Consider the following 12,171-nt stretch of genomic DNA (forward strand, 5'->3'; position numbering starts at 1 on the left):
CGCTACCTCCCTGGCAGCCAAAACTTCTGATGTGTTCTAGGCTTACATCTTTGGAGAAGAAAATACAGGGGAAAAAAAAAAGGGGAGTGGGGAAAGAAAAGGGACTTCTAACAGTCAGCTGTTTCCTAAAGCTGCCTAGTAAGTCCATAACTAAGATGCACTTCCATGTTCAGCCATTAACTGTTTCTTACTAGAAAACAAAGCAACAGCAAAAAAAATATGCTGCTGTCAGTTTGTAATGTGAAGTTTTACTTTAGAGATCATTAGATTCTCTGCCACCTTGAAATTCCCATGAGGCATTAGTATGTTGTTTGCTTTCTGATTTGAGCTATGTCCCTTGGAAAAGGTCATGTCTGCAGTGTTTTTAGAATTTATGTTTATTTTCCCCAAGTGTGCAACTTCAAAACAGCTTAGCTACTAGCATCAGACTCTTCATGTTTAGGGCGAAATAGCCTCAAAAATAGCACCTAGGGATATGGAGTAGTTGGTGTATGAGTTCATGGGTTTGTTACTTGCAATTTTACCTGAAATATATTGCAGGTTTTCATTAGGTGTTATTTCGTTCATCATACCAGGGAATTGCTCTTCTTCTCATCATGCTGATGGATAGCAGTCTGTGGCACTTCTAAACTACTCTGCTAAATTATTTAGCTTTTAAAAGGAATATGTGCTGCTTTGGTATATCAGGGTATTAACCTAGTGTCTGTAGCATCAGCTATTTTGATTTATCACTGCAGTGATCTGCTATTGTGTCTATCTCAAAGAAGAGAAATTAAACTATTTGCTAGTCTGAATTTTCACTAAAGGGAGCACTTACATTGTCATTGGTCAACTCCTAGAAAGGACCAGGTAGCTTCTAAATGAACTAGCATGTTTACATAAACAATAGACTCCTACTGAGTCATTCTCCTGGAAAGTACCATCACTGTGTTCCCAGGGATTTTCATACATTAGCTATATGTGGTGAATGCCAAAAAGTCCTGTCTTCCCTTGTGGCATAGGCATATTTTGAGTGATTTGCCCAGGATGCCAGGGCAGAGGAGGAAGCTGACTTTGTGTGTGCAAAATATCAGGGTAGTATCCTGTATTGCAGACCTGTGGTGGAGGTTATATCTGGCAGGCTTAATACAAAAAAGCTATAGGCTGGGTGTTTTTGCAGACTTTCGGTCATTTCAGCTTTTTCCATTTGTGGAAATGTGTCTGTGTGTCTGTGTGTGTGTCTTCTCCATGAGCACTGAATCTCTGAGACAGAGTTCTGTGTTTACAGTTGCTCAGTAAGCAAGGCATCTGCAGCTAATTTGCCTAGGCATCGTTCTGCTCCCCAGCCTCTGCTCCAGGCATTTCTAATTTACCTGTTGGATTTTTAAGTTGGGAAAGAAAATGGCGTCTGCCAGCAAAGAGAGGCAGAGCAAGATCAGGTTTTTCCAAAGCAGCACAATGCTGGTTAGGACTTGGCCCTTGCAGGACTTTGAGCTTGGTCTCACTTGTGCTCTTTTTCTCTGCCTTGGGTTTACCAGGAGGTAATGCCTTGCATTTTCCTGCTTCTAGACTTGGAAAATTAGATATTCCTTGAACAATACCTTGGCTCTGGGAGGTTTCCCAAGGAGTGTTTCTGTCATAACATCAATCTGGGGGATAAGCTACCATCATTGGTAACAATCAGGATCAGTTGTTACAGTGAGTGCAGTGCATCTTCACAGAATATATCACAGTTTTTCCAAGAGAGATCTCAGTTGCACTGAAGTGTAACACATGCTGCTTGATAGGATAATAATGGGTTGGGATCTTTTCAGTTTTCTTTCGGAGTCATTTTTCACTCTGAATTGCTGGTCTTTTATTCATTTCTTTCTTTGGAAGTGAAGAGGTTGTGGGCTGCTGAGTTAATACAGAAAGTTGTTGCTCACATACTCTCATCTTGCAGTGGAAACAATTTCTATTTAATTGGTTAAAATTGTCTTCCTAGTGGTCATATGTTCGACAGCTTTAAAGCGTTGTATTAGTAGATCTGGACACTTAATTTCAACAAGTGGTGACACATATCAGGCAAGGTGACAGCTGTGCCAGTGAGCCCTGTGTCCATGCATCAGTGAATTTCTTTTTGAAGCACACAATTGCAAGGATTTTAAACAAAGAATGTAATCTTTAGCCTTTGACAGTTTCCATATCGCCACCAATAGTTAATGCCACTGTTCTTACACTGTGGTCAAGTATTGTCACTTTTCTATTATTCACTAGGTCTTCATGAGCTGTTTGATATTACTAATCCTAAGTTAAATCTAAGCAGTATCATACTTGAAGCTGACCTGCATCATCCTCTTTCAGTCTTTCTAAGAAATCAATGTTAATGTGTAAAAGTTGGACATGCACAGCTATTTTACGCTGTTAATTGAATTATGAAAAGCTCAAAAGGAAATCTTAGCACATCATTGTTAAAGCCTACTGATGTCTTACAAAGATGTTGCACTCTTAATATGGCAGTATATTACTTGTGTGCAGTGATAGCTCTAATTGGAAACCTATTAGGATACAAGAGATTTCTAAGACTATTACTAATGATAATATATTTTTTAAGTCTGTGGGAGTTTTTTATTGACGGTCCCTTGGGCTGAAGCTGGAAATAAAATGCAAAATGTAGAAATATTTCTCATTGGCTCAGAGGGGTGTATTCAGTGCTAATGGCACATCACATTTCCTGAGTGCTGAAGTGCTCTCCGTTGGCAGTTCTGGCGATATAAATTCCAGCAGTAAATCGGTGCTAACGAAGTTCAAGTACCTGTTCCCGTTCGGTAGCTCCACCTTTAGGGGAGGGAGGGGAGGAGAGGATGATTGCCGGCGCAACTTGCAGTAATGACAGTGTGTCAGTAGGTTGCTAATAGGTACATAAAGAGGTGATTCCTTAGAGCAGTGGCTAAGGGTGCCCCAGAGAGTCCTTTTCAGTAAGTTTGCACAGTTAAGTTGGTGTCTTTCCAGAGCCAGAGCTTCCCTCGAAATACAACACTTTTCCAGTCTAATGCACAAGTGGTAGCTGGAGAGTACTGAGTGCCCAAATATATGGACCTGCATAGGACAGGGACAAGTCATAAAGGTGGAGTGGGATGCCAGGAGTGTTCAGGATGGAATGGCTTTTACTTTAATTTAATACCGATCTTGAGCTGTGCGAGGTTTTGTGTTTTGGAGAGAAAAATCTTTCCCTTGTGGCTGGTGCATCATTTGCAGAGAATCTGTCTACTGCTTTCCTTTCCCTAGAAGCATGCTTTTAGTCATAACTTCACCACTGTTGAATTATCTAGCACCAACATATTGTGAAATTGTATTATTAGGTTAATCTGGAAAAAAAAATGTTAGGTTTGATAACAGAGTTAATTCCCTTTCTCTCTCCTGATTTCCCTGCTGTCAAGAAGATGTTCACCAGTACTGGGAAGAGCAGGGGAAAAAATGTCTCTGATCACTGTTGACAATTTATGTTCTTGCAATTGTATTTCTGTTTGTAACATCGTTATTAACACTTAGTGATTACTCTGGTTTCCTGCATGTTAATCAAATGCACATTGTCATGTGTATACTGAATTTATTGTATTGCCTTCCCTCTCACAGCAGTAATACTGCTCCGTGATTATTATAATATGAAAAGAGCCTGGTTTTTACCTTCTGTCTTAGAGGAGCCTTGTTAAAAGAAGGAAGAAAGAAGAGCAAGGCTAGTTTTCATTGTATTAGGAACATTAAGATCCATCCCCTTCAGAACAAGGGGAGAAGAGATTTCTGAAACCATGGTTTCAGAAAAAGCTTTTTCCATGATGGAAAAAGCTGTGTCAGCACCTCCCGTTATGCAAATGCTTTTCCAGCTCTGGCATCTTAGAAACAAAATGCTACCATTGCAGTACAAAAGGGAAGAGCCAGCAAAGGAGTCCTACACCATTAATGGCTTTATAGGTTGAGCTGTACTTAGAAATACTCAGTGACATATGGCACACTACTGAGAACAAGTGTCTGAGGATATCAGTAAAACTAATTTTACCAAGCTACCAAGCAGGCATTTGATCTCTGCAATACCTTTAGTTTGTACTGCTTATAGTGACACGCTGGCAGGTTAGGCAGAATCTCAAATAAGCAGAGCTAATTTGAGAAAGTGCTTTTTTAATTTGGCACAGTGATTTTAATTCCCCCTAAAAAACACAGTTCCACAGTGCAAGCAATATCAACAGGATAAGATCATGTGCAGTAAAATTATAAAAGTGTAGAAAATTTTAACATTGCAGAGCATCATCATTAATTTGGCTTCCTTCAATTATACTATGAGCCTTTGTTTAACAATAATGCAGGATATATTTTAATTTTAAAGAACACACAAGATTCATAAAATGACCATAAATCCTTAATTTGTTTCGTATGGTCTTTAATGTGGTACAGTTTTATTAAGACTGAGATGGAAGAGCCATTTCTGAAATACAGTAGGAAATTGTTCTTTGAAACTTAGCTCTTTTATTGTATTGATAGTGTAGTATGTTTAGGAGTAGTTCTGGGCAGTGCTGCTCTTGTAACTATCAAGAGAGAGAAAATGGAAACCATACCCCACCTCTAGTTTCTCAGCTTTGCTAAACAGTCTGATAATTTCAGGTAAGATCTCTGAGTGTTTGAAAGTATTCAATCTTCTTTTAATCCCTGTCTCTACTTCAGATGGTGTATGAAGAGTAACACTGAAATATTTATTCCATATCATACTTGAAGAATGTAAGAAGTCGTATTTATTTGAGCTGTGATAGTATTTCTAAATTATTTTGTTTTTTATCTCTTAGTGCTGGCCCCAAAGGTGATAACATCTATGAATGGAGATCAACCATTCTAGGACCTCCAGGTTCAGTCTATGAGGGAGGTGTTTTCTTCCTTGACATCACATTTACCCCAGAATACCCCTTCAAGCCTCCAAAGGTAAGAGACCTGTAGCTAACATCTTAAACATGAATAACATGCAGTGGTAATGGAACACAGCCCATTTGAAATCCACTCTTCTTAAGAACAAACTTAAGCTAATTTTAGACATTACAGGAGTTTCTATTAGCTAATGTTAACAACTTTTCCAGTCCTCTTGATAATTATCCTAGAGCTTGACTTCTTTCTTCCTGCTTCTGTTTATAAGAAGTCCTAAGCATTTAGTGCAAGCATTAGGACAGGACTGAGAAACTGAAAAGTAAATAAACTTGAGAAGAGGAGAAATGCTACAAATACTTATTTCTCAAACAAGTCAGGTTCTGTAAGCATAAGTTACATGTGTTTTGGCCACCAAACTAGTATTTAATTTTCCAGTTTTGTTGTACACTCGTATTGTTCACCTATTTGTACAGTAATAAACTTTCTGTAGGTGTGTTATATTTGTGAAGCTCTTACATTCCAGTGTTGTTGTGTTCCAGTGCTCTAAGGCAAATACCAGTGCAAGTGAACGTTATCCAGTGATTCCAATACGTGACCACAGGAAAAGTGTTGGGTTACAGGAGGTGCTTGTGCATACACTTGGTGTTTGTCTTGTATCTGAAAGCATTTATGTGCATGTTAAACTTTCTACTTAAAAGTTGTTTGATGAGATTAATGCCAGTGACTGCACCATCTTTCAGACTTTGGTCTAGTCTGCACCAGAAAGGACTTCTTCAGGCCATCATCCATCTCAACGGAGCAATACTAATTACTTACACAAGGCAAATTAATACAAGCTTACCAAATTAAGGAAACTATTTGCCTGTTCTTGCTTCACTTCTGGTAGAAGATCCTTACATTTTACCTCTAAGATAGGGCTCCAGTTCACAAACAGCATGTTCTGCCTTGGGACATCTCTAGTGCTTTTCTGCTGACATCTGTCCATCTCTTTTTGGAGATTCTCTGACATTCTCAGATGGTTCTCATGTCAGAATTTAATTCACTTTCGAGTAGTTTGTTTGTTTGATTGTTTGTTTTTAGTTTGGGTTTATTTTTTTTTTAATCTGCTAAATAATTTGTTGTCCAACCAACTGTGTGTGATTTACTATGTTGTGAGCCCAGTAAGCATTTAAAGAGGGATCTTTTGCTTTTCCATGTGTGCTTTGTTACACCTTTGCATTCTATGCTACAGGTCAGAAGCATTTATCAGCCCAGGCTTGTTCAGACTTATCATAGAATCCTGGAATGGTTTGGGTTGGAAGCGGCCTTAAAGATCATCTAGTTCCAACCTCCTTACTGTGGGAAGATACACCTTCCACTAGACCATGTTGCTGAAAGCTCTATCCAACATGGCCTTGAACCTTTCCAGGGATAGAGCAGCCACAACTTTTCTGAGCAACCTATTTTAGTGCCTCACCATTCTCACAATAAGGGATTTCCTCCTAATATCTCATCTAAATTAACCCTTTTTCATTTTAAGACCATGACTCCTTGTCCAGGCCCTTGTAGAGAGTCCCTCTCCAGCTCTCCTGTGGGCCACTTTAGGTATTGGAAGGCTTCTCTAAAGTCTCTCTAAAACCTTCTCTTCTCCAGGCTGAACAAGCCCAACTCTCTCAACCTCTTCATAGGAGAGGTGCTCCAAACTTTGATTGTCTTGATGGCCCTCTTCTGGACTCACTCCAACAGGTCCATTTCCTTCTCGTGTTGGGGCCCCAGAGCTGGATGCCACACTTCAGGTGGGGTCTCACAAGTGCTTGTGATTGCCAGACAGGTACAAGGACCTTGCACATGGGCTCATTGAACTTCATGAGTTCACAGGCCCACCTCTCTCTGTTCCTTCTAGGCTGCCTGTCTTTGCTTCCACTTTCTGTACAGTTCCTTTGTGTGTTTGAATTTGTCCAGGAGCTCCTTGTTCATCCATGCAGGCTCCTTCCCCTTCTCTGACAGATGGATCCCATCAGTGCCCAGCAGACCAGGTTTCCCAAGCAAGTTCCATGGTCTAAGTAGCCAGTCCTCAGCTGTGGCACCAGTCCCATAACCATTTGTTGGTTTGCTAGATTTGACTAGCCCTTTTGAACCCTTTCCCTTGGACCAGGAGGATTGATGAAAAAACTATCCATGCTCCAGAGTCCTTTCTTGTCCCTCCCAGGACTGCCTTATTTGCCTTTAGTGCCTTTTCTGATAGGATGAGTGTTTCCAATCTCAGAGCAGCAAAGTGGTTCTGTGGGGACACCTCAGTCTTTGGGGGGAAGTCTCTTCCTGCAGGTCCTTGCCATGCAAGCTTCCATTCTTCTGCATTATTGGCCCCCCTCCATTCCCTGTGTGCTGGTGGGAGTTTCTGGCTCTTTGGCCATAGGATGTGGGTCCAGTGAAGTTTGGAACCAGCTGTCTAACTCCTCCTCAGCAGCCCTGATGCCACACATGCTTCTCACTGCCTCCTACAGCTCAGCCAGCCGCTGCAGGAGGTTTTCCACCCGGGCAGACCTTTTACAGGCAGACCTGCTGGCTGTCCTGCCCAGGAGAAAGGTCTCTACACTGCAGTCTGAGATCCACTCTGCAGCCTCTCCCTTCAGCAGCTCCATCTGGGTAGAAGGATCTGCCACAGGCAGGGTAGATGGTGCAAATGGCCCAGCCAGAGTTGCAGCCCTTGCTCTCAGATGTGTTCCCACCATGCTGCTTCGAGGTCAAGTAGCATGCCTTGCAAGACCATGCTGTAAGTGCCAGAGCTACTGAGACAGCCCTGTATGCCAAATTCCCCCATGCAGAACCAAATTAGCAGTTATGTCGTTCCAGCTCAGCCCTGCTTTCTGCTCAGTGCTTCTGACTGAGATCACTTTATCTTTGCATCTAAACCCTCACCCAGATGAAAAGAAAGGTGGGATTAAAGCACCCAACAGATAGGTACCACTTGCTGAGGCCTTAAAAGATGAGTTTAGTGGTGATTCACTGTATTGGAGCAGTTTCATTTAAATGGAGTTTTTTATTTAGCAAAGTCCAAGTCAGTTTACAAACCACATGTAGGCATGGAAGTGAAATATGTGTAACTTTAGTCTCATTGAGATGATATATAGGAGAAAGCATGGTGGTGCTATAATAGAACACACTTTTTCTACTTGGACACTTCAGGTTGAAATGAAGAACCATCCTTTGAGAACCAAAGCTTCTCCTGTATTAAAATCTACACTAGTGTTAATCAGTGGTAATGTGGAAAATATGATTATCATATCGCTCCTGCTTTATTCCTGCTATTTTGTTGATTTCAGACTGTCCAACTACTTGCAGTAGAGAGTAAATACTGTCTGTGGATCATGTTTAAGTGGTAGGCTAATATAATTACAGTAGCCTTCTGTAAGTGCCTTTTAGGGCAAGAAATAAAGAAACAGCTAATTGAAACAAAACCCAGTGTATATCACTTTGATGACAAGCACTCACAGAACAGTAGAGTCATGTTAAAATAGAGTAGAATGTCATTTTAAAAGCCTTGATCTCTGAAAAGATGAAGCTCTGTAAGGAAAAAGGACTTGCAACCCTTGAATCTTCCTTGGTAAGTCCTGTAAGACCAGTGGAAGAAAACTTCTGTGAGTCTTTGGTAACTCCTGTGAGGACAGTTCCTGCCATGGTGGGCTGCCAGTAGTGAAGTGCCTGTCGTTGAACACATTTCATAACCTGAAACTAAAATGCCATTAAAGAATTTACTTTCTTAAATAAAATTAGGTGAAAATGGTCATCCTGGCAAGCTTCCAAGCCCTCAGGAATATGTGTGAGAGAAGGTGTTGAGGCATAAACACTGACAAATGCAGTGTGGTTGATGAGCATCTTAGAGATGTGTGATGAAGGATATACAGGTGTAGCCTTTGAGGATTGGGTCTAGCTCCAGCTGAGGGCTTGATTCAGTATGTTGGACTGAATGTTTTTGGAGAGGATGTTCCTGAAGGAGAGCCAAAAGACTGTGCTAGAAGTGGTATTTAAATTCCTGTGAGGATATTAAGAGGGGCTGCACTACTGTGCTTGAGGTTGGAGAAATGAAAGATCTTAAAATTTGACTTGGAAATGCATTGCACGGTACAAGGAACTTCAGTGGGAGAAATCTGATACAGGGACAGATACTCTCTTTCATGTCCTAAATATCTATAATGGAGTTCTTTTGCTTTTAATTGAGCATTCTACACAGCACCTTGAAAATGTTAGTGTTAATCTGTTCTCTGCTTTTTAAGTTTTCTCATTTTGTGTTATATTCTGGTTTTGCCTATGTTTCAGATAGCAAATGAGTCAGGCACGTGCTGGGTGTGTCTGTATTTAGGAGAATCCAGCAAACAAGTATAATTAGACTTTAAGAGTTCAGTATTAGTACTATTACAATGAACATTTTCCCAAGAGTTACATTATAGTTGGGTTTGATTTCATTTACTGAGGTGAAAACAGTAGCTTGTGTTGACCTGGGCTGTGTGCTTTGATCATTTGTATTAATAACCTCTAACCACTTCCTTCCACCCACTCCTATTCTGCTGCTTGTGTAAATTAACCTCTGCTATCACTTCAGGGTAAGGTTGAGATTAGCTTCTTTTATATCTTTTCAAAAGCTGTGCTTAACTCCATGTAGTTACTGCATTAATGTAATCTCAGGTGGGACATTTCCAAAGGATTGTTCAGTTACACTATATTTTTCTGCTGTTCCACATGCTGTTCTCTTCACTACCTTCCAAGTAACTCAGTTTCTTTTGATTTTGATCTGAATGTACTAGGTTGATGTGAGGGTTTTTTTTCCTCTTAAGGGTGTAATGAGCATTTACTTTAAATATTTTTGTTTGCTTTCAAGCGAGCCTCCAGTTTCTCCCTCTTCCAGTTCCATTTGCTTTCCCTGCCCTGCTGGCTTTTGTGCCATCAGCTAAAATCATAAATGGCAAACAGCTGGACTACGCATGTCTAACCATCCTATTTCTGAGTTGCTGCTAAAGTGAAAACAAACTTAGATTTTTTTCCACAGTGCTTGGTAGAGTTCTTCTAACTGGAGAAAACTGCTTTCAGTGCCATACATATATCCCTTAAGGACTGTATCTTGAGGTGTGTTAAGGAACCAGGCTGTTCTGCAAGTATATGGGAGTCTTCTTTCATTTTCACTTTCCCCTCCTTTATGAAAAATAACTTAAAAATAAATCTTACTCTTTAACGCAAACAGCATTCATGCTTTGTTATCAGTTATTAGTCAACTGGACTGAGAGACTGTCTACAGAGTATTTAGCTTTTGTGCTGAGAATCACGATTAACAACTTTCTGTCTTTACAAATTAGACCTATGTTAATTTGGTTCTTATTGTATTAGCTTGGAAATACTCCATGCTTCCCCTTCTGGAAGTGTTCAAACTGTCAAAATGGTTACGTCACTTACAGTTAGAAACCTTCTTGGAAGGAGCCCAAAGGTGCAGGTCAAACACAGAAATACTGAGCAAGCAGCAGGGCTGGGCTGAGGGCAGCTCAGGAACCCGAGGCAGAGCCATTGCCAGCAACTGCCAATGCCACAAAGGTGTTTGCCCTGAGCAGTGTGGGCTGGGACAGGTGGGGCACAGGCAGATCCGCCCTCTGCTCAGGCTGGTGCACGTGGACTTCCACATGACTGCAGGGAGTAATTGCTGCCTTTCCTCCGAAGATTAGACAATCTGGGAAACAAAGGTCATTTAGGCTTCTTGTCTGCTATACCTCCAAGGCTCCCTAGGTAGAAAGCATCTAGAGTTCTTGGTTTTGGAGTGGCAGCTTTTTGCAGAAGGTGTGGGAGGGTAACACATCTCTGCTCTCTTGCAGTCGTTTTGCTGTTTCCCCCATAATGTGCAAACGTGCAGGGATTTGGGGTTTCCTTTGTTTGCTTCCTGTTTTAATCCAAAATCCAAGCAGCTCACAAGAAGTAAAGCGTAAAATCTCCCCAAGCATGCAGTGTGGGTGTCTCCTGTGTGACAAGTAACCGCTTTTGCAAGTCCAAAAATAGCCCATGTGCTCTGTGCATTGGGAGCATTCTTGGAAACACTGCATGGATTCAGTGCACGGGTACATGCCAGTCACCAGGCTTCTGTAGCTGTCACCCCACCCTGTGCCTGCTCCCCAGGCCTGTGAGAGCGAGGGTCACAGGCAATTTTTTTGCATCAGAAAGGCAGCAGAAAAAATGAGGATTGACTGGCAAGTTTTATGTGTGGGCTGGTCCCATCTCAAGAGAAAGCACTGGTGTGTTCTTGTCATACCACACACGTACCAAGTGTGTTTTGCAAATATTCCTGTGACCTCTAAACAGACAATAATATTTCTAAGTGTGGATAGCTGACAAATTTTGAAGATTTAGGACATGAACCCACCAGCTCATATTCCTAATCCTAATTATTCATGCTCATAATCCTAATCCGTGTAAATTGCACCAAATTTGTTGTCGCTGTTCACTCAGTGAGTCAGGGCAAGGTCTCTCTGCAGGTCCCATGGTGTTCTGAGCACGGCTCCTGGTGCTTGTGTTTCCCTTTTGGATAGCTTCTGTGGCAAGCTGCCTAGCTTAGTCACATCCTGAAAATAAGTAAATCTAACTAACTTCTCCTGTTGCTGAGCCTCTTAGAAGTGATGGAAGTTGTGATTCCAAGTGCCTCGGCCTGTCTGGAGGATTTTACAAATCCTTGGGAGTCCAGAAGGAGAAAACTGCTGGTGTTAAGGCCCTGGGCCTTTTTGTCACTGGGAACAAAAAGACAAAAATTAATTAAAAAAAAAAAGTGGGAAAAAGAAATTAAACCCACCGCGACCTGGGTTTTGCGTTGACCGTGGAAGCCGGCTCCTGAGACTGTTGCTCATTCCTGTTCTAAACCCGGCTCTTTCTTGTTTCTGCCGCGAGAGGGCGGCGGCAGCGCGGGGAGCCCGGCGTGGCTCGGCCCGGGCCCGGCGCTGCCTCGCTCGGGGCTGCTGCCCCGTCCCTCCCCACAGCCTGTGGCACCCGGCGCACCCCTCACACCCCTCTCTTGCAGGTAACCTTCCGGACAAGGATCTACCACTGCAACATTAACAGCCAAGGCGTCATCTGCCTGGACATTTTAAAAGACAACTGGAGTCCAGCGTTAACCATTTCTAAAGTTCTCCTCTCCATCTGCTCCCTCCTCACAGACTGTAACCCCGGTAAGTCCACCTGCGCCTTGCATTCCTCCCAGCACCTAAACAATGTGGCCCTCCTCACTCCATTGGTATGGCCAGCTCAGCTCATGCCTCCGGTGGTAGAGCACATTTCCCTCTTTGGGGCAGTCAGAGAGGG

At 42.0% G+C, this 12,171-nt stretch overlaps 1 protein-coding gene across 4 annotated transcripts in view; it reads left to right on the forward strand.

Moving 5' to 3' along the window:
- Positions 1 to 12,171, forward strand: part of LOC139591123 (ubiquitin-conjugating enzyme E2 E1) — a 45,505-nt gene that overhangs the window by 31,635 nt on the left and 1,699 nt on the right. For all 4 annotated transcript variants that reach the window (XM_071429346.1, XM_071429343.1, XM_071429344.1 and 1 more), the window contains 2 exons: positions 4,794 to 4,926; positions 11,891 to 12,038. In XM_071429346.1, coding sequence (XP_071285447.1) covers positions 4,794 to 4,926; positions 11,891 to 12,038 — 281 coding nt within the window. The remainder of the gene's footprint in view (positions 1 to 4,793; positions 4,927 to 11,890; positions 12,039 to 12,171) is intronic.

Source organism: Agelaius tricolor, unplaced genomic scaffold (assembly GCF_023055355.1).
Source record: "Agelaius tricolor isolate 1412-34295 unplaced genomic scaffold, bAgeTri1.0.p SCAF_6, whole genome shotgun sequence".
In the NCBI taxonomy this organism is placed as follows: Eukaryota; Metazoa; Chordata; class Aves; order Passeriformes; family Icteridae; genus Agelaius; species Agelaius tricolor.